Source organism: Oncorhynchus masou, chromosome 28, assembly GCF_036934945.1.
Source record: "Oncorhynchus masou masou isolate Uvic2021 chromosome 28, UVic_Omas_1.1, whole genome shotgun sequence".
Taxonomy (NCBI): Eukaryota; Metazoa; Chordata; class Actinopteri; order Salmoniformes; family Salmonidae; genus Oncorhynchus; species Oncorhynchus masou.
The window spans coordinates 50,772,484-50,794,908 of NC_088239.1; the positions used below are offsets into that span (position 1 = coordinate 50,772,484).

The window sequence follows — 22,425 nt, forward strand, 5'->3', positions numbered from 1 at the left end:
GCAAAGTTTGGTTTAATTCGTTTCACTCTCTGTGCGGTCTTTTGTGTAAAATTGTTTGCCTGTAGCCAAAGTGTGCTGTTGCTTTAACAATGTGTCGCTTGTTTATTACGCCATCAAAGTACGCAATGGTGTCTGGCTAAACAGATCATATGGTTCAAGGGAAGTCAAGAGAACTGTGCAGAAGATAATTTTGCTTGCAATAAATTCAATAATTAATCGTTATCTTTATTCTTTCAGTATTTGTTATTCTCATACGGTCTATGGTTATTCCGCATTGAAGATGAATAGTGTTGGAGAGGGCTGCACTGACCTAAAACGGGAATATGACCAGTGCTTTAACCGTTGGTTTGCTGAGAAATTCTTGAAGGGAGATCGAAGCGGTGATCCCTGTACCGAAATGTTCAAGAAATATCAGCATTGTGTCCAGGTAATATACATGATATCAAACACGGACGTATGTTAGCTATCTGCCTATTCATCATCACCACGCATTGATAACTGCTGTACCACGTACTGTTAGCTAACCAAAATGATGCAACACCAATGTGTCAGCTGTCAGGCCACAGAAGCCTATTCTTCACAGGACTGAAACACAGGGCATCTATTTCCAATATATGAATGTAAATATACTCACTTCATGATAGCCTATTGTCCTCTCAATCCATCGTCTTTTTAAACGTCAGATGCATGTATCTAATCTAATGTTACAGCTACATATGATGTGCTTGTATTTGCAGAAGGCCATAAAAGAAAAGGACATTCCCATTGATGGTGTAGAATTCATGGGCCCAAATAAAGAGAAAGGTGACAGATGAGATGGATCTCCCCAACAACGTTGCCTTGTGACTCACTGGCATCACTTACTGGGAATGCAATGGAACATGAACAGGGTGTCCACCAATTTAGCTTGAATTGGGTTTTGTTTGAGGTCGCTGTCCTCGTGTGGAGACTTAAGAGCATTCATATGAAGGATCCAAAGTGCTGAATGACAATTGGGATTGGATTTTGGGTATTGATTACAAAAGGAACCTATGAATCCAGACATTTGGGTCAGACCAATAAACATCCATTTTTTTATTCTTATTTTACCTTTATTTAACCAGGCAAGTCAGTTAAGAACAAATTCTTATTTTCAATGACGGCCTGGGAACAGTGGGTTAACTGCCAGTTCAGGTGCAGAACGACACATTTGTACCTTTGTCAGCTCGGGGTTTGAACTCGCAACCTTCTGGTTACTAGTCCAACGCTCTAACCACTAGGCTACCCTGCCGCCCCAAGATGGATATAATGTGGTGGGCACTTCAGATGATCATTTTAAAATGATTATGATGCTTTGCAAAGGGAGTTTTATTGAACTTTTTAAATTCTGGAATTGTCAATGTCTATTAGTGTCCTGGTATAATGTCCCGCAAGACAACTGAAGAGGGCATCAATGTGGATGCATTGGACTTGGTTCATACTGTACAAGATTAGAAGTTTTGTGGGTCTCTTTGCTCCAAGTTAAACAATTTTACTGGAATGTGTTTAGTTCAGTGATGCAATGTAATGTTATTAACATATACATTGACAAAGCAATAAATAGAATAAACATGTTTCATTACCACCAATTCATATTTTCAGCTCTGAGGATGGACCAGAAATGACAAAAGGTATAGCATGAAACCCAATCTGCAACGTGACAACCCATTGAGTGCAGGTGTTTGGTTTGAAAAACAAAATTATCTTGAATTCAGCCACCACAGGTTACAAAAACATTGAAAGGGGAAGGAATGAACTGATTAAAAAGTTTGACATTTATTTAAAATAAAACAAATTGAAGGATTTCGGGTTTACCAGCAGATTACAATCAAACAGTTTCCAAAAGGTATTCAGACACTTGGAGGTCCACACTTACAATTCATTTAAAAATAGACATTGCAGGCAGATGTTCACATTTAGTTTTTGTTGAGAGTCACACTCAGGGCAGTGTTCATCACAAATGGATCATGTTCATACATGACCTAGAGCAGCAAGACCAGTAAATTGACAAGTTAACAAATGGTCTCACCAGACATCAGCTCAATACAGTGCGCTGACACAGGGAACTGAAGTTTACATCAATCAACAGGAAAAGAAATCAACCATATTAAGGCCAACAAGAAGGCAGGGCTGACTGACCATGGAATGCACATAGCAAGCAAAAGGGGGACAATTATTTGTGTGTGTCAGGGAGGAGAACTGGTATAAACAAAACATAATTAAACTACCCCTAATCATCAGTGCCCTCTTGTGAATGGCTGGCTGGTCTACCGATAGTGGCGTGGGGGTGGGCTGTGGTGTGTTACTGGGTGTCGCCTCGCTGGGGGGCTATGGCGGGACACATGGCGCCGTGGAGGTGACTGGTAGCGCTGTGGAGGGGACCCTCTGCTTTTGTAAGGAGGTGGTGAGTAGCCACGCCCCCGGGGGGATCTGGAGCGGGACGGCGAGCGACCATAACTGGCACCATGTTCTCCGTGGACACGAATGTTTGCCATCTCCCCCTGAAGGACATACAGAGCAAATGACTGAGGAGACAATCTTTCGTCATGGGCTTGAATAAGCTTGTAACTCGCAAATGCACTCCTATTTGAGATGTTTTGCTGTGGCGAGGTGTACTCACCTGATGGGAGCGGAACTCAGTCCTGTCCAGTCTGCGCAGGGCATACTCCATGTCCTCCCGACGGACAAACTCCACCACCCCTTCACCATCCCGCTGCACGTCGGCAAAACACACATCCCCTGCCTCACGCATGTGGTCTTTAAGATCCTGCCAGCTCCCTGATGGGGGCAAGCCTGGGAGGGGAGACAGCACATTGTCATACAAGAAGCTGCTAAGTCTGCATAATGCTTAGTGGAGTGGCCTTTTCAACTACAGATTCTTATAGCCCTGTTTCAAGTGGCATATCTCCAATTCACATTTGTGTCTACATTTTCATGCAAAGCTTTGAGGGAAACCATAAGTATGCAAATACTGTCAGTCTCTCAACTAATATTTTCCCTTGATTTGAAAGAAAAAAAGTTGCATATGATCTGACTGCCAGATTGAAACCTAAGAAATAGGAATGTCTAGCTATATAAGAGGACATACAACACAGATACAATAGAGAACTACCAATGGGTAAAACAAAAATGAATGATAAAACATACACCTACCAGTCACTATGGCCGGTGTTTGGGTATATGCAGTCAACATGATCAGTTAGAGCTTTTACTGTTTTGTTCCTGTTTGTTTTGGGCAGCTGACTTGACCTCCACTTAGTCCCTTTGACCTCCAGTCCGCCAAGAGAGAGAGACAAAAACAACTGCCTACGACTCAGAACGTCCACCTACCAGTCACTATCACCCGGAACTCAGATCTCCGAGTTGGAGGCCCAAACCTCCCCTTAGGACCCCCTCCTTCGCCTCTTTCTCCGCCTCCCATAGGGCCACTAAATTTGGCACCAGAGGAGCGAGGGTATTCTACACGAAGCTTGGAGTCACCGAATCCATATCCATTCCTTCCATAGACAGCATCTTCTGCATCCCTAAGAGAAGAGAGCACAGAACTCCTTACTTACTTGCCTAAGGGATATACACTTGTCAACGCCTTCTCCATCCATTCACTGAGGTCAGTCCCAGGCGATGTTACTAAATCAGGAGAACACCTTGCCAAACAGCCAGGTATTGTGATTGGACGTGTACACACACTAGATCATTCCAGGAACTCACCGTGGATCTTCGAAGCGAACAAAAGCAAAAGGGATGGTTCCCCTGTTATTCTTTAGTTCGATATCCCGAATTTTTCCATATTTGAAGAAGAGATCCTCTATGTCCCTCTCCTGGACATCCATTGGAAGATTTCCCACGTAGATCCTTCCATCAGTCATTGTTGGTATTGGATAGGCCCTGCTAAAATAAACCGAAGGCACCTGCAGGCTTCAAACTCATTGATCCATTCCAAGAACAAAGGTGGAGGTGAGCCGTATCCTAAATCCCAATCCATCCTCTTCTAATGCTTTAAATATACCCTCAGAAATCTAGAATCCGTATCCTAATCTTAGTCCCAATCCACATTTGTCCATTCTCTTCTAATGCTTTAATTAGGAAAAATCTAGAATCTTTGTGGAGCAGGAGTAGTAGTAGCAGTAACGTTACATGTTGAGTTCAAGACAATCTGCACAGCACCTTGGACCAGTCTGAAAGCTTTAAAACACAGGATAATGATGAATGCCTTAGACTCAAACCATATAGCCATCAGAAGTCGTTTGAACATACACTAATTAGTGGCTAGCTAGCAAGTACTACTGACCTTCCCTCAAAGTGACGTAGCCTATAATTTACAAACCACTTCGATAGCTAGCCTTCGTAGCAAAGAGGCGGGCTACAGTTAGCTAAACAGACAGCAAAGAGGGCTGGCACTTCAAGGTGTGTTTCATGTATTTAATAACATTCCACACTGATTCCGCTCCATGCATTACCATGAGCCCGTCTTCCTCAAATGTGCCACCAGCCTCCTGTGACAAAGTGATTGACTAGGTAACGTTCGATACAGTAGTTAGTTAGCAAACGTTAGCCCTCTGATTCCATCCTTGCTAGCTAGGCTAACGTTAGCTAGTTAACGCTGTCTACTATGCTCTTCCGTTTTAAAGTGTAAATAGCAACAGGTACATCGCTCGGTTATGAATGTTTATGAGTAGCAAATTATTTGCTATAAAATTTCAGACATACCTCACTGTAATTTATGTAAAATACGGGCGGGATCACTATCTAGCAGTCTCTTCCTCAATGCAGGAAGTCAGCTCGGGCGGTAGTTTGATCTCTACGTCAGAAATACTAATGCTAAAGTCTACTCTCCTCTTCAATTTTAAAGTGTAAATAGCAACAGGTACATTGATCGTGAGTAGCGAATTATTTACTATAAAAAAATTGACATACCTCAAGTGTAATTTATGTACAATACTGGAACGCTATCAAGCAGTGCTTCAACAATGCAGGAAATTAGCTCGAGCTGTCGCTGGATATCTACGTCAGAAATACTAAAGCTGAAGTCTACTCTCCTCTTCAATTTTAAAGTGTAAATAGCAACAGGTATTTTGGTCGTTTATGTGTAGCGAATTACTTGCTATACATTTTTATTTTATTTTCAGACATACCTCAGTGTAATTTATGAAAGATACTCTATCTAGCAGTCGCTTCCTCAATGCAGGAAGTCAGCTCGAGCAGTCGCGTCAGAAATGCGAACGCTAAAGTCTACTCTCCTCTTCAATGTTAAAGCGTAAATAGCAAGAGCTACTTTGATCGGTTATGAATGTTTATGTGAGCTGTTTATGTTTTGCATGTTACTGTTTAATTTAAAAAAAATTGAGCTATCGCTGGTTCTTTACGTCAGAAATACGCGCCCACTTTTGAGACAGAAAAATATTTGCATAGGCTTATCAATACAATCTTCCCTTTGGAGGCAAGGCACAATCTAATTTCAACAGTCTGACCCTGTGACTTTGTTTGGTAACCTGAGGGTTGGATGGGGCTAGCGGATAAATCACTCCAAATTAATTTACAGTTAGAACTTATGGATGCAAGGAGTCAACAAGATTGTCAAAAATGTCAGATAATTTACCCAATGTCATGTTCATCTCACTGACTGGTTTACTCAAGACTTTTTGTATGTTTCCATTTTTCTGTCAATTTTTCTGATATAGCTTCCTTCCATTAATACCGTAGCCACCACCAGAGTGAGCTCCAGTGATGGCATGTAAGAGCGAGTTGAGGTTCTGCTGCATTGTGAAACATTGAACCATAGAGATGAGGAGGGAGGCCAACAGAAGAAGGTGCCAAAACATTTCAGTGTCACCGCTGTCATGCTGTGGGACACATCTAATCTGACATCTAAATGCTTCCACGACAGAGATGTGTGCATGTGGATGGGAGGTCTGATTTTTCAGGAACAGGCAGAGGGACAACTCTCAGAACAGAGCATTTAAAGAGTATTACAGCCCTATCAGGTCAATCTCATTTCATTTGTATCAATAAGGTTTATGTGATTTGTCTCTCTTGATAAAGGATTTTTAAATAACATTGCAGCCTTTTTGTTATCACAGTTGTTGTAGAGGGTGCATATGATGTATAACATGAAATCAAATCAAATTTATTTATTTATATAGCCCTTCTTACATCAGCTGATATCTCAAAGTGCTGTACAGAAACCCAGCCTAAAACCCAAAACAGCAAGCAATGCAGGTGTAGAAGCACGGTGGTTAGGAAAAACACCCTAAAAAGGCCAAAACCTGAGAGGAACCAGGCTATGTGGGGTGTCCAGTCCTCTGCTGGCTGTGCCGGGTGGATTTTTACAACAGAAAATGGCTAAGATGTTCAAATGATCATAAATGACCAGCATGGTCAAATAATAATAATCACAGTAGTTGTCGAGGGTGCAACAGGGGAGCACCTCAAGAGTAATGTCAGTTGGCTTTTCATAGACGATCATTGAGAGTATCTCTATCTGCTCCTGCTGTCTCTAGAGAGTTGAAAACAACAGTTCTGGGACAGGTAGCACGTCCGGTGAACAGGTCAGGGTTCCATAGCTGCAGGCAGAACAGTTGAAATTGGAGCAGCAGCAAGGCCAGGTGGACTGGGGACAGCAAGGAGTTATCATGCCAGGTAGTCCGGAGGCATGGTCCTAGGGCTCAGGTCCTCTGAGAGAGAGAAAGAGAGAATTAGAGAGAGCATACTTAAATTCACACAGGACACCGGATAAGACAGGAGAAGTACTCCAGATATAACAGACTGACCCTAGCCCCCCGACACATAAACTACTGCAGCATAAATACTGGAGGCTGAGACAGGAGGGGTCAGGAGACACTGTGGCCCCATCTGATGACACCCCCAGACAGGGCCAAACAGGCAGGATATAACCCCATGAGCCTTGATGTATAACAGTGTCTTGCAGGCATGGTATTCACTAGATAAAGGTAACACCAACATAAAGTGTCTTAATAGAGCGTTGGGCCACCTCGAGCCACAACAGCTTCAATGCACCTTGGCATAGATTCTAAAAGTGTCTGGAACTCTATTGGAGGGATGTGATGCAATTCTTCCACAAGAAATTCCATCATTTGATGGTGGTGGAAAACGCTGTCTCAGGCACCGCTCCAGAATCCCCCAAAAGTGTTCAATTGGGTTGAAATATGGTGATTGAGGCGGCCACGGCATATGCTTTACATAGTTTTCATGCTCATCAAACCATTCAGTAACCACTCGTGCCCTGTGGATGGGGTATTGTGATCATATTGGGGTATAGCCATGATAGCCAAAATAATGGCCTGCCCAGCATTTTTATACATGCCCCTGAAGATCGAGATTTGTAGCAATATATATACTTAATTATTATTTCTAATGCAGTTATGCACACATGCTCTTTCCATGATGCAGACTTTCCAAGTGAATTCAGGTGAACGCTATGATCCCTTATTGATGTCTTTGTAAATGAAGGGGAGAAGGATTTTTAAGCCTTGAGGCATGGATTGTGTATGTGTGCCATTCAGAGGGTGAATGGGAAAGACAAAAGATTTAAGTGCCTTTGAACGGGGTATGGTAGTAGGTGCCAGGCGCACCGATTTGAGTTAAGATCTGCAACGCTGCTGGGTTTTTCATACAGAACAGTTTCCTGCGTGTATCAAGAATAGTCCATCACCTGAAGGACATCCAGCCAACTGTGGGAAGAATTTGAGTCAACATGGCCCAGAATCCCTATGGAATACTTTCAACACTTTGTAGAGTCTATGCCCTGACGATTTGAGACTGTTCTGAGGGCAAAAGGAGGGAGGGGGTGCAACTCAATATAATGTTTTGTACACTCAGTGTATATCCATATAGAGATCTCAAGTACTTTATGTCAGATACTGTGAGTTTTAACCCTTCACTTCTGCTCTGTGCTATTCTTAGAAAGGGCCACAATGCTGAGGGATTCCTCTGGAAGAGAGCTCTACTTATTCTGAGCAGTAAAGCATTTATCATTTAAGCATTCAGCATTTAACACCATAGTACCCTTCAAACTCGTCATCAAGCTCGAGTCCCTGGATCTCGACCCCGCCCTGTGCAACTGGGTCCTGGACTTCCTGACGGGCCGCCCCCCAGGTGGTGAGGGTAGGTAACAACATCTCTACACCCGCTGATCCTCAACACTGGGGCCCCACAAGGGTGCGTTCTCAGCCCTCTCTTGTACTCCCTGTTCACCCACGACTGCGTGGCCATGCACGCCTCCAACTCAATCATCAAGTTTGCAGACAACACTACAGTGGTAATAACCTCACACACAACAAAACAAAGGAGATGATTTTGGACTTCAGGAAACAGCAGAGGGAGCACCCCCCTATCCACATCGACGGGACAGTAGTGGAGAGGGTAGAAAGTTTTTAGTTCCTCGGGCGTACAAATCACGGACAAACTTAAATTGTCCACCCACACAGACATCGTGGTGAAGAAGGTGCAGCAGTGCCTCTTCAACCTCAGGAGGCTGAAGAAATTTGGCTTGTCACCAAAACCTTTTACAGATGCACAATCGAGAGCATCATGTCGGGCTGTATCACCACTTGGTACGGCAACTGCTCCGCCCATAACCGTAAGGCTCTCCAGAGGGTAGTGAGGTCTGCACAATGCATCACCTGGGGCAAACTACCTGCCCTCCAGGACACCTACACCACCCGATGTCACAGGAAGGCCAAAAAGATCATCAGGAACAACAACCACCCGAGCCGCTGCCTGTTCACCCCACTATCATCCAGAAGGCGAGGTCAGTACAGGTGCATCAAAGCAGGGACCGAGAGACTGAAAAACAGCTTATATCTCAAGGCCATCAGACTGTTAAATAGCCATCACTAACATTGAGTGGCTGCTGCCAACATACTGACTCAACTCCAGCCACTTTAATAATGGAAAAAGTGATGTAATACATGTATCACTAGTCACTTTAAACAATGCCACTTCATATAATGTTTACATACCCTACATTACTCATCTCATATGTATATACTGTACTCTATTCCATCCACTGCATCTTGCCTATGCCATTCTATTCCATCACTCATTCATATATTTTTTTATTTACATATTCTTATTCATTCTTTTACACTTGTGTATAAGGTAGTTGTGAAATTGTTAGGTTAGATTACTTGTTGGATATTACTGCATTGTCGAAACGAGAAGCACAAGCATTTCGCTATGCTCGCATTAACATCTGCTAACCATGTGTATGTGACAAATAAAATGTTATTTGATTTAAAGACACTGAGAAAAGTCTCCTAGAAGGGAGGCTATTTCAGCCAGTAAAGAAACTTGAGTTATTGAGCATGTTGGCTCCTAGCCTATACCGGCTGTAACTGACTACCGAGGGTGGTTCTGTGCCCACCACATCAAAAAGTGCATTAAGTGTGAGTTGACAGTATATAAGCCATGTAAAACTTGTCAGTGTTTGTTGAAGCAGAACCCTTCCATTTATGTATTAGAGAATTATTAATCCTGGAATAACTGTCTGAGATTCCTTGAGTTGTCTCATCTTAATTCAATCTTCAAGCCTACGCATGATGGGATGTTAATTGCTTAATCAACTCAGGAACCACACCTGTGTGGAAGAACCTGCTTTCAATATACTTTGTGTCCCTCATCTACACAAGTGTTCCATTATTTTGGCAGTTGCCTGTATATATTTACAACGCCATGATTCACACATGACAAATGTGTGTTCAACAAACATATGGCTACGGTACAATAATAATAAAAATATTTAAAAAAGACACCTTCAAGATTCCCTTTGAGGCATATAGTATAGGTAACACACAGTGAAGCTCAGTGCCGATTAAGATGAGGGAGGACAATTTTCTTTCGTGAGCAATGGCCTAATTTCTATTATAGCATATTGGATGACTCTCATTCATATTCCTTTCACCCAGTTCAATGTACATAATACTCGAATTTTCCCTATACCCATCATGAGGTTGCTACAACCTAGCCTATGAATGAAAGTTTACAATGTAGGTGCACACTCTTGCCTGCATCGAGCTGATATAGGGTGTAATCATTAGTCCAACAGTTGCAAACGAGAGCTTCTATTGGACAAATTCAGGTATGTGTATCCCCGTGTTGTTCCGTTTAAGAAACATTTTTCAACAGAATCGGCGGAATGAATACACCCCTGATCACGCGTAAACAGAGTTCACTCTCATAACAGCCACGTTATCTTCCGTTGTGGACTTCAATGCACAACAAATCAGCTGTATGTGACCAGGCGAAATAACCTTTCCAAGTCAAACCTCCAAAAACAGCCCACATCGTTGTCATCGTATTAGCTAAACTAATGTCATAGTCAGCATAGTTAATATATCTAACGCTACAATCGTGCAGTAACGTTAGTGTACAGTCAGTACGCAGTTACACCGGTGGCCCTGGTGGCAGTAATACCAAAAGCTTACCTTGACTTGAATGAGTTCCAGTGTTCCAGCGCCTCGATTGGGAGGCGCGTGGGGCGGGGAAAAATTGGCCCAATGACGTCCAAGTTAGGGTTTGGCCAGGCTAGGCCGTCATTGTAAAATAAGAATGTGTTCTTAACTGACTTGCTTGGTTAAATAAAAATAATGGCTTCCGGGTTGGATGGACGCTGTGTGGCTTGGTTGTGTTTCGGAGGATGCATGGCTTTCGACCTTTGTCTCTCCCGAACACGTACGGGGTTGTAGCGCTGATACAAGATAGTAATTACTAACAATGGGATACCAGGAAATTGGGGAGAAAAGGGGGGTAAAAAAACCAATACTGTGCAGCCGTATTCATTGACCTGGCCAAGGCTTTTGACTCTGTCAATCACCGCAGACTCGACAGCCTTGGTTTCTCAAAAGATTGCCTCTGCTGGTTCACCAAGTACTTCTCTGATAGACTTCAGTGTGTCAAATCGGATGGTCTGTTGTCCGGGCCTCTGGCAGTCTCTATGGGGGTGCCACAGGGTTCAATTCTTGGACTGACTCTTCTCTGTATACATCAATGATGTCGCTCTTGCTGCTGGTGAGTTTCTGATCCACCTCTACGCAGACAACACCATTCTATATACTTCTGGCCTTACTTCTTCTTTGGACACTGTGTTAACAACCTTCCAGGCGAGCTTCAATCCCATACAACTCTCATTCTGTGGCCTCCAATTGCTCTTAAATACAAGAAAAACTAAATGCATGCTCTTCAACCGATCGCTGCCTGCACCTGCCCGCCTGTCCAACATCACTACTCTGGACGGCTCTGACTATGTTCACAACTACAAATACCTAGGAGTCTGGTTAGACTGTAAACTCTCCTTCCAGACTCACATCAAACATCTCCAATCCAAAGTTAAATCTAGAATTGGCTTCCTATTTTGCAAAACAAAGCATCCTTCTCTCATGCTGCCAAACATACCCTTGTAAAACTGACCATCCTATCAATCCTCGACTTCGGCGATGTCATTTACAAAATACCCTCCAATACCCTACTCAGTAAATTGGATGCAGTGCCATCCGTTTTGTCACCAAAGCCCCATATACTACCCACCACTGCGACCTGTACGCTCTCGTTGGCTGGCTCTCGCTTCATATTCGTTTCCAAACCCACTGCCTCCAGGTCATCTACAAGACCCTGCTAGGTAAAGTCTTCCCTTATCTCAGCTCGCTGGTCACCATAGCAGCGCCCTCCTGTAGCACGTGCTCCAGCAGGTATATCTCTCTGGTCACCCTCAAAACCAATTTTTACTTTGGCCGCCTCTCCTTCCAGTTCTCTGCTGCCAATGACTGGAACAAACTACAAAAATATGGGCACCGGACTGGACACCCTCGCTGCGGGCCCCGGACTGGGCACCCTCGCTGCGGGCCGTCTCTGGAGGCTCCGGACTGGAGGCCGTCTCTGGAGGCTGCGGACTGGAGGCCGTCTCTGGAGTTTGCGGACTGGAGGCCGTCTCTGGAGGTTGCGGACTGGAGGCCGTCTCTGGAGGCTGCGGACTGGAGACCGTCTCTGGAAGGTGTGGACTGGAGGCTGTCATTGGAGGCTTCGTGCCATGGATCCTCACTGGAGGCTTCATGCCATGGATCATCACGGGAGGCTTCGTGCCATGGATCATCACGGGAGGCTTCGTGCCATGGATCATCACTGGAGGCTTCATGCCATGGATCATCACGGGAGGCTTTGTGCCATGGATCATCACTGGAGGCTTCATGCCATGGATCATCACGGGAGGTTTCGTGCCATGGTTCATCACTGGAGGCTTCGTGCCATGGATCATCGCTGGAGGCTTCGTGCCATGGATCATCACTGGAGGCTTCGTGCCATGGATCATCACTGGAGGTTTCGTGCCATGGATCATCACTGGAGGCTTCGTGCCATGGATCATCACTGGAGGCTTCGTGCCATGGATCATCACTGGAGTGGAGAGACATACAGGAGGCCTGGCTCTGGGAGCAGGCACATGACTCACCAGGCTGGGGAGACATACAGGAGGCTTAGTTCTTGGCAGAGGCACCGGATACACTGGGCTGTGGAGGGGCACTGGCAGTCTCGAGCGCAGAGCTTGCACAACCCGTTCTGGCTGGATGCCCGCTTCCAGCCGGCAAATGCGGGATGCTGGCACAGAGTACACCGGCCTGTGAATGCTCAACCGAGACACTGTGCGCATCACCCCATAGCACGGTGCCTGACCAGTCACATGCTCGCCACGGTAAGCACAAGATTTTGGTGGGCTGCCTCTCGGGCTTCCTTGCAAGCCGTGTTCCCTCATAATGCTGCCGCTCTGCTTTAGCTGCTGCCTTCGCCTTCCTCTCTGCTTCTACCTGCTCCCAGTGCAGGCGATCCTTCCCGGCCAGGATATCCTCCCACGTCCAGGATCCCTTGCCATTCAAAATGTCCTCCCACGTCCATTCCTCCTTACCACGCTGCTTGGTCCGTTTGTGGTGGGAAGTTCTGTCACGGCCGTTAAAAGAAGAGGACCAAGGTGCGGCGTTGTGAGCGTACATTTTCTCTTTATTTGGAAAATGCAGAACAAAACAATAAACACTACAAAAAACAAACCGTGAAGCTAAAGGCTATGTGCCCTAAACAAAGTCAACTTCCCACAAAGACAGGTGGAAAAAATGGCTACCTAAGTATGGTTCTCAATCAGAGACAACGATAGACAGCTGTCCCTGATTGAGAACCCTACCCGGCCAAAACATAGAAATACAAATAAAAGAGTATAAAATACCCCCCCCCCCCAACTCACACCCTTACCAAACCAAAATAGAGACATAAACAGGATCTCTAAGGTCAGGGTCTGACATTTTCATCCTAAATCACCCAAGACAGGGGGAATGGAAACATGTTGTGTGCAACAGGGAGGGGCATTCAAATGATGCAAGCTTATATAACACATTTGTCTAACTTGTTATTTGTAGTCCATCTATCTATGGGTAACAGGGATGATACGTTATTTGCCGCGCTCTCACCACAAAACACAGGAAAATGTCAAAAAGAGTAAAACCAGCTCCCCTTATTTTACACTATGATTTGACTATTAGATATTCAATGTTTCTTTTGAAACAAATATTTAAAAATGAATCGTTTCACCATATTAAAACGAGAGTTCAGTTCACGTAACAGGGTTCACCTTAAAATGAGGGACACCAATTTATTAATCGCTAATTACAAATAAATAATAATCATCAGAAAATGACTGTCAAAGCAATGAAATAACTAGGGCTTACCAATTGTGGTGAAAACTTGGGGAAATGTTGGGGTTAAGTGGGTTACAATCTTCCTAGAAGTCAGAAACACATGATGTAGGACATGTCAAAATGCAGATTTTTGGCACTTTAGCAAGTTCCATGTGTTTTATATTATAATTTAATTAATTTAATTTAACAGTCTTTTAAAATTCTATATTGGTGCACAATTTCTATTTAAAAAATCACTGGAACGCAAAAGGCACTCTATTGGCGGAATGACCCATCTGTGCAACAGGTTTGAAGAATTCTGTTAATCTGGGTTAAATGGTGACATACAGAAATGGGACTCATAAATATGCAAAGTGAAGATGAGATCCTACACTAGGGCTGTTACGGTGGGCGGTCACGAGTCATGATGACAGTCAAATTCCACGTGACCATTTAGTCACAGTAATTAGGCTTCTCCAAGCGCTGATGCTGCTGATGGTCATTGGCAGCCTACCAAAACCTGCAAACTGCCTGGTACTCTGCACTCTATTGTCCCTCTAATCACTCTGACATCAATGCAAATGTAATCGAAAATCTAATCAAACACTTTCACGAGAGCCCATGAGCTCGTGTTGGTCAACATTTCTATAGGCTATGCAATTGCGTGAAAACAGAGTGACGGCGTCTATTAAAAATCAAATCAAATGTATTTATATAGCACTTCTTACATCAGCTGATATCTCAAAGTGCTGTACAGAAAAAGAGTATCGCATCAGCTTTCTATTGGCTAGGCCTACTATATTTATTTCTCAACTTTCCTAAAAGTAGCACATGGTTTCTCTTTACAACAGGAGTATAGCCTACCTGGCTGGGATGAAAATGAACCACGTGAAAAGCGTCCTCCATTAGCTCTTTAAGTGCATAGGTGTCATACATTTTTTTCACTGCCCCTGTTTCTAGACAGGTGTTGTTTTCTAGTTTCCCGGTTCTGACTGTTCTGCCTGCCTGTGGTCCTGTACCTTTGCCCCACTACTCTGGATTACTGACCTCTGCCTGACCTGACCCCGAGCCCGCTAATTAAGAACAAATTCTTATTTACAATGACGGCCTACCCCGCCCAATCCCAGACAACGCTGGGGCAATTGTGCGCCGCCCAATGGGACTCCCAATCATAGCCGGATGTGATGCAGCCTGTATTCAAACCAGGTACTGCAGTTACACCTCTTGTACTGAGATGTAGTGTCTTAGACCACTGCACCACTCTGGAGCCCTAAAGCATGTTCATATTCATAAACCTAAAAAGTCATATTATATATACAGTGGGGCAAAAAAGTATTTAGTCAGCCACCAATTGTGCAAGTTCTCCCACTTAAAAAGATGAAAGAGGCCTGTAATTTTCATCATAGGTACACTTCAACTATGACAGACAAAATGAGGAAAAAAATCCAGAAAATCACATTGTAGGATTTGTAATGAATTTATTTGCAAATTATGGTGGAAAATAAGTATTTGGTCACCCCTACAAACAAGCAAGATTTCTGGCTGTAACTTCTTCTTTAAGAGGCTCCTCTGTCCTCCACTCGTTATCAGTATAAAAGACACCTGTCCACAACCTCAAACAGTCACACTCCAAACTCCACTATGGCCAAGACCAAAGAGCTGTCAAAGGACACCAGAAACCAAATTGTAGACCTGCACCAGGCTGGGAAGACTGAATCTGCAATAGTTAAGCAGCTTGGTTTGAAGAAATCAACTGTGGGAGCAATTATTAGGAAATGGAAGACATACAAGACCACTGATAATCTCCCTCGATCTGCGGCTCCACACAAGATCTCACCCCGTGGGGTCAAAATGATCACAAGAACGGTGAGCAAAAATCCCAGAACCACATGGGGGGACCTAGTGAATGACCTGCAGAGAGCTGGGACCAAAGTAACAAAGCCTACCATCAGTAACACACTATGCCACCAGGGACTCAAATCCTGCAGTGCCAGACGTGTCCCCCTGCTTAAGCCAGTACATGTCCAGGCCCATCTGAAGTTTGCTAGAGAGTATTTGGATGATCCAGAAGAAGATTGGGAGAATGTCATATGGTCAGATGAAACCAAAATAGAACTTTTTGGTAAAAACTCAACTCGTCGTGTTTGGAGGACAAAGAATGCTGAGTTGCATTCAAAGAACACCATAATTACTGTGAAGCATGGGGGTGGAAACATCATGCTTTGGGGCTGTTTTTATGCAAAGGGACCAGGACGACTGATCCGTGTAAAGGAAAGAATGAATGGGGCCATGTATCGTGAGATTTTGAGTGAAAACCTCCTTCCATCAGCAAGGGCATTGAAGATGACAATGATCCCAAACACACCGCCTGGGCAATGAAGGAGTGGCTTCATAAGAAGCATTTCAAGATCCTGGAGCTGCCTAGCCAGTCTCCAGATCTCAACCCCATAGAAAATCTTTGGAGGGAGTTGAAAGTCTGTGTTGCCCCGCAACAGCCCCAAAACATCACTGCTCTAGAGGAGATCTGCATAGAGGAATGGGCCAAAATACCAGCAACAGTGTGTGAAAACCTTGTGAAGACTTACAGAAAACGTTTGACCTCTGTCATTGCCAACAAAGGGTATATAACAAAGTATTGAGATAAACTTTTGTTATTTTCCACCATAATTTGCATATAAATAAATAAAAAATCCTACAATGTGATTTTCTGGATTTTTTCTCTCTCATTTTGTCTGTCATAGTTGAAGTGTACCTATGATGAAAATTACAGTGCCTCTCTCATCTTTTTAAGTGGGAGAACTTGCACAATTGGTGGCTGACTAAATACTTTTTTGCCCCACTGTATATATGTGTGTGTGTGTGTGTGTGTATTTATATATATTGTCACCTTTATTTAACCAGGTAGGCAAGTATGGAACATGTTCTCATTTACAATTGCAACCTGGCCAAGATAAACCAAAGCAGTTCGACACATACAACAACACAGAGTTACACATGGAGTAAAACAAACATACAGTCAATAATACAGTAGAAAAATAAGTCTACATACAATGTGAGCAAGTGAGGTGAGATAAGGGAGGTAAAGGCAAAAAAAAGTAAGTAAATACAATATCGCAAGTAAAACACTGGAATGGTAGATTTGCAGTGGAAGAATGTGCAAAGTGGAGATAGAAATAATGGGGTGCAAAGGAGCAAAATATGTAAATACAGTAGGGGGAGAGGTAGTTGTTTGGGCTAATTTATAGATGGGATATGTATAGGTGCAGTAATCCGTGAACTGCTCTGACAGCTGGTGCTTAAAGCTAGTGAGGGAGATAGTTGTTTCCAGTTTCAGAGATTTTTGTAGTTCGTTCCAGTCATTGGCAGCAGAGAACTGGAAGGAGAGGCGGCCAAAGGAAGAGCTGGTTTTGGGGGGTGACCAGAGAGATATACCTGCCGGAGCGCGTGCTACGGGTGGGTGCTGCTATGGTGACCAGCGAGCTGAGATAAGGGGGGACTTTACCTAGCAGGGTCTTGTTGATGACCTGGAGCCAGTGTGTTTGGCAATGAGTATGAAGTGAGGGTCAGCCAACGAGAGCGTACAGGTCACAGTGGTGGGTAGTATATGGGGCTTTGGAGACAAAATGGATGGCACTGTGATAGACTGCATCCAATTTATTGAGTAGGGTATTGGAGGCTATTTTGTAAATGACATCGCCGAAGTCGAGGATTGGTAGGATGGTCAGTTTTACAAGGGTATGCTTGGCAGCATGATTGAAGGATCCTTTGTTGCAAAATAGGAAGCCAATTCTAGATTTAACTTTGAATTGGAGATGTTTGATGTGAGTCTGGAAGGAGAGTTTACAGTCTAACCAGACACAGTCTAAGTCAGAACCGTACAGAGTAGTGATGTTGGACGGGCGGGCAGGTGCAGGCAGCAATCGGTTGAAGAGCATGCATTTAGTTTTACTTGTATTTAAGCGCAATTGGAGGCCACGGAAGGAGAGTTGTATGGGATTGAAGCTCGTCTGGAGGGTTGTTAACACAGTGTCCAAAGAAGGGCCAGAAGTATACAGAATGGTGTCGTCTGCGTAGAGGTGGATCAGAGACTCACCAGCAGCAAGAGCGACATCATTGATGTATACAGAGAACAGAGTCGGTCCAAGAATTTAACCCTGTGGCACCCCCATAGAGACTGCCAGAGGCCCGGACAACAGGCCCTTCGATTTGACACACTGAACTCTATCAGAGAAGTAGTTGGTGAACCAGGCGAGGCAATCATTTGAGAAACCAAGGCTATTGAGTGTGCCGATGAGGATGTGGTGATTGACAGAGTCGAAAGCCTTGGCCAGGTGAATGAATACGGCTGCACAGTACTATTTCTTATCGATGGCAGTTAAGATATCGTTTAGGACCTTGAGTATGGCTGAGGTGCACCCATGACCAGCTCTGAAACCAAATTGCATAGCGGAGAAGGTATGGTGGGATTTGAAATGGTCGGTAAACTGTTTGTTGACTTGGCCTTCGAAGACCTTAGAAAGGCAGGGTAGGATAGATATATGTATGTAGCAGTTTGGGTCAAGAGTGTCCCCCCCTTTGAAGAGGGGAATGACCGCAGCTGCTTTCCAATCTTTGGGAATCTCAGATGACATGAAAGAGAGGTTGAACAGGCTAGCAATGGGGATTGTAACAATTTCAGCAGATAATCTTAGAAAGAAAGGGTCCAGATTGTCTAGCCCGGCTGATTTGTAGGGGTCCAGATTTTGCAGCTCTTTCAGAAAATCAGCTGAATGAATTTGGGAGAAGGAGAAATGGGGAATGCTTAGGCGAGTTGCTGTGGGGGGTGCAGTGCTGTTGACCGGGGTAGGGGTAGCCAGGTGGAAAGCATGGCCAGCCGTAGAAAAATGCTTATTGAAATTCTCAATTATAGTTGGTTTATCGGTGGTGACAGTGTTTCCTATCCTCAGTGCAGTGGGCAGCTGGGAGGAGGTGTTCTTATTCTCCTTGGATTTTACAGTGTCCCAGAACCTTTTTGAGTTTGTGTTGCAGGAAGCAAATTTCTGCTTGAAAAAGCTAGCCTTGGCTTTTCTAACTGCCTTGGTTTCTAGCTTCCCTGAAAAGTTGCATATCACGGTGGCTATTCGATGCTAATTCAGAATGCCATAGGAGGTTTTTGTGTTGGTTAAGGGCAGTCAGGTCTGGAGAGAACCAAGGGCTATATCTGTTCCTGGTTCTAAATTTCTTGAATGGTGCATGCTTATTTAAGATGGTCAGGAAGTAATTTTCTTTAAATAACCAGGCATCCTCTACTGATGGGATGAGATCAATATCCTTCCAGGATATCCCGGCCGGGTCGATTAGAAAGGCCTGCTTCAGGGAGCGTTTGACAGTGATGAGTGGAAGTCGTTTGACCGCTGACCCATTACGGATGCAGGCAATGAGGCAGTGATTGCTGAAATATTGGTTGAAAACAGCAGAGATGTACAGTGCCTTGCAAAAGTATTCGGCCCCCTTGAACTTTGCGATCTTTTGCCACATTTCAGGCTTCAAACATAAAGATATAAAAATGTATTTTTTTGTGAAGAATCAACAACAAGTGGGACACAATCATGAAGTGGAACAACATTTATTAGATATTTCAAACTTTTTTAACAAATCAAAAACTGAAAAATTGGGCGTGCAAAATTATTCAGCCCCTTTACTTTCAGTGCAGCAAACTCTCTCCAGAAGTATTTAGATCTATTTAGATGGCAAGTTGGTTAGGATGATATCTATGAGGGTGCCTGTGTTTATGGCTTTGGGGTGCTACCTGGTAGGTTCATTGATAATTTGTGTGAGATTGAGGGCATCAAGCTAAGATTGTAGGATGGCTGGGGGGTTAAGCATGTTCCAGTTTAGGTCGCCTAGCAGCACGAGCTCTGAAGATAAATGGGGGGCAATCAGTTCACATATGGTGTCCAGAGCACAGCTGGGGGCAGAGGGTGGTCTATAGCAGGCGGCAGCGGGGAGAGACTTGTTTTTAGAGAGGTGGATTTTTAAAAATAGAAGTTCAAATTGTTTGGATACAGACCTGAATAGTAGGACAGAACTCTGCCGGCTATCTTTGCAGTAGATTGCAACACCGCCCCCTTTGGCCGTCCTATCGTGTCTGAAAATGTTGTAGTTAGGGGTGGAGATTTCGGAATTTTAGGTAGTCTTCCTAAACCAAGGATTCAGACACGGCTAGAACATCCGGGTTGGCAGAGTGTGCTAAAGCAGTGAATAAAACAAACTTAGGGAGGAGGCTTCTCATGTTAACATGCATGAAACCAAGGCTATTACGGTTACAGAAGTCATCAAAAGAGAGCGCCTGGGGAATAGGAGTGGAGCTAGGCACTGCAGGGCCTGGATTCACCTCGACATCACCAGAGGAACAGAGGAGGAGTAGGATAAGGGTACGGCTAAAGCTATGAGAAATGGTCGTCTAGAACGTCCGGAACAGAGAGTAAAAGGAGGTTTCTGGGGACGATAAAATAGCTTCAAGGTATAATGTACAGACAAAGGTATGGTAGGATGTGAATACAGTGGAGGTAAACCTAGGTATTGAGTGATGATGAGAGAGATATTGTCTCTAGAAACATCATTGAATCCAGGTGAAGGTGATGTCATCGCATGTGTGGGTGGTGGAACTGAAAGGTTGGATAAGGTATAATGAGCAGGGCTAGAGGCTCTACAGTGAAATAAGCCAATAAACACTAACCAGAACAGCAATGTACAAGGCATATCGTCACAAAGATAGCAGCTAGCTAGCTGCGAGATTCAGGTGTAAATGTCCAGAGGTTGAGGTTGAAATCCGGGGATATGGAGAGAAAAATAGGTCCGGTATGTTCTGGTCTGAGTCGTGTTGTACAAAACGTTTTGAGCTAAAGGATAGCTTATGACCACAAACCGTGGTTAGCTTAATACTAACGTTAGCCATTAAACTGGCTAGCTTCTGGCATAGCTTCTGGCATAGCTTCTGGCTAGCTTTTGGCTAGCTTCTATTGTGGATTTCAGATTTGAGGTAAATTATACTTTTTTTTTAAATTGGCGAGGCGGTTGCAGGAGAGTGTTCTGAAGTTGAGTTTTTGGAAAAGAAAATATATAGAAGATATGTTAAGAAAGATGTAAATATATATATACACGGGACACGACAAGACGAGGACAAAGGACGTCTGACTGCTATGCCATCTTGGTATGTATATATATATATATGTGTGTGTGTGTGTGTGGTGTGTGTATGTATGTATGTATGTATATGTAACTTTGTGTCAGTTACCTTTCAAAGTTGAAATGAAAAAGAAATGCAAACAAAGTTCTTGTTTCATACAATTGTGTACTCAAAACATTTAATAAAAAAGGAGCGACAAATACAAACCCCTACCTGCTTAAACAAGACTGACAGCTGAACCGAGTCTCAAGGGTGCAAATTGATATGTTTTGCTTTGCTTGCTTTCTGTATCTTGACCTTTATAAATCTTCATCATCATTGTCTATGGAAGTGGAACATTTTTCCTCTAAATGTTTGCTATGCAAACATCCCACTGGTCACACACTGGTTAAATCAACGTTGTTTCCACATCATTTTAATGTGGAATAGATATTGAATTGACATCTGAACAAATCTGTCGGGGGAGTGGGTGCCCACGATGAACATCATGTTCAGGAAGCCCCACAAGACTGCCAGCAATACATTACTCATCATCCTCTTCCGCTTCGGTGAGAACTACAGATTAAAAAGTGCCTTTCTTGATGGACACAATTACTTCTTCTACCCATCCCCTTTCCTTTGCTCCCAGGTCAAAGACTACCAGCCTGGGGCATGTTTCAACATCATATGTAACCACATGGGCTTTGATGGGCATGAGGTGGCAAAGCTTCTCTCAGTAGACACTGCCAATGTCACCATCCTACAAGACCCATCAGAGCTGTTTGAGTCATCGTTCCTATTTAACTAGGCAAGTCAGTTAAGAACAAATTCTTATTTATTGAGACTCCCAATCACGTCCGGTTGTGATACAGCCTGGAATCAAACCAGGTTCTGTAGTGATGCCTCTAGCACCGAGATGCAGTGCCTTAGATCGCTGTGTCACTCGGGAGCCCAGGGAGCTACACCCCAGAGAGCTACAACTAATTCTACCTCAGGAACCTGCTCTTCTTTGACTTTGGATTTGAGCTGAGGGCCAAGGCCCTGGAGTGGAACGGGGATGACAGGAGGCTCTGCCAGCACTTTAACTCTACATTCTGGGCCAAGGTGGAGGCGTACCAGCAGATACGGATGGAGCAGGATGTGAGAGAGCTGAGGATGAGGCATGCAGAGATGGCTGCCATGTGCATTGAGGGTGGGATGATTCGGTACAGCGATCTGCTTCCCTGGCAGCCAGTCTGAGAGAACTCCATCCTGGGTTACAACTTGAGGAAAAATATTGGCTCCAAATACAGGGAACTCTGTTGGAAAATGCTCACACCTGAAATACAGTGCCTGTCAGAGCTAGGGTTCAATCTGTGGCTCACACGATTATGGGGTTGCTTAAAGCACACTATATCCAAGCTACAAACTGTTTTATGGAACAGCTTGGATTAAACAACTTGGCTGAGCACATAAATATAAATGACTTACTCCTAATGCAATGTTGTCTTATTGCATTGATGTATGTATAACAGCCATGAGCTGATTACAGACATCTAAGATGTTTAATTTATTCTTAGAATTGTTTATATTTTTGTCAAAATCTGAAAACTA

The 22,425-nt window shown here is 43.9% G+C and overlaps 2 protein-coding genes, 1 long non-coding RNA gene and 1 pseudogene across 5 annotated transcripts; 3 read left to right on the top strand and 1 right to left on the bottom strand.

Moving 5' to 3' along the window:
• The first annotated feature begins 9 nt into the window (after positions 1–9).
• Positions 10–1,607, top strand: triap1 (TP53 regulated inhibitor of apoptosis 1). The gene is made up of 2 exons (XM_064942437.1): positions 10–427; positions 738–1,607. Exons 1-2 carry the CDS (start codon positions 281–283, stop codon positions 813–815), a joined length of 225 nt encoding a protein of 74 aa, XP_064798509.1. The 5' UTR covers positions 10–280; the 3' UTR covers positions 816–1,607.
• Positions 1,608–1,772: 165 nt separating this feature from the next.
• Positions 1,773–5,021, bottom strand: srsf9 (serine and arginine rich splicing factor 9). Of its 3 annotated transcripts, none has more exons than XM_064942436.1 (5): positions 4,933–5,021; positions 3,727–3,903; positions 3,349–3,542; positions 2,639–2,811; positions 1,773–2,519 (listed from the first exon to the last, which is right to left on the bottom strand). In XM_064942436.1, exons 2-5 carry the CDS (start codon positions 3,882–3,884, stop codon positions 2,286–2,288), a joined length of 759 nt encoding a protein of 252 aa, XP_064798508.1. In that variant the 5' UTR covers positions 3,885–3,903; positions 4,933–5,021; the 3' UTR covers positions 1,773–2,285. The 3 variants fall into 3 exon arrangements, with proteins under 3 accessions (XP_064798508.1, XP_064798507.1, XP_064798506.1); XM_064942435.1 differs by having other exon boundaries at positions 3,727–3,906; XM_064942434.1 differs by having other exon boundaries at positions 3,727–4,200; positions 4,933–5,018.
• Positions 5,008–6,070, top strand: LOC135517814 (uncharacterized). The gene is made up of 2 exons (XR_010452081.1): positions 5,008–5,085; positions 5,697–6,070. It is a non-coding gene; the product is annotated as an uncharacterized LOC135517814 (long non-coding RNA).
• Positions 6,071–21,331: 15,261 nt separating this feature from the next.
• Positions 21,332–22,071, top strand: LOC135517011 (galactosylceramide sulfotransferase-like; annotated as a pseudogene).
• Positions 22,072–22,425: the final 354 nt, after the last annotated feature.

Excerpts from the sequence above, each read along its gene's own strand:
- triap1 (XM_064942437.1), top strand. The coding sequence starts at position 281 with ATGAATAGTGTTGGAGAGGGCTGCACTGACCTAAAACGGGAATATGAC. Across the intron at positions 428-737 it reads AATATCAGCATTGTGTCCAG|AAGGCCATAAAAGAAAAGGA; the intron begins GTAATATACATG and ends TTGTATTTGCAG.
- srsf9 (XM_064942436.1), bottom strand. The coding sequence starts at position 3,884 with ATGACTGATGGAAGGATCTACGTGGGAAATCTTCCAATGGATGTCCAG. Across the intron at positions 3,543-3,726 it reads GTTCGCTTCGAAGATCCACG|GGATGCAGAAGATGCTGTCT; the intron begins GTGAGTTCCTGG and ends CTCTTCTCTTAG. Across the intron at positions 2,812-3,348 it reads GTTCCGGGTGATAGTGACTG|GCTTGCCCCCATCAGGGAGC; the intron begins GTAGGTGGACGT and ends CTCCCCTCCCAG.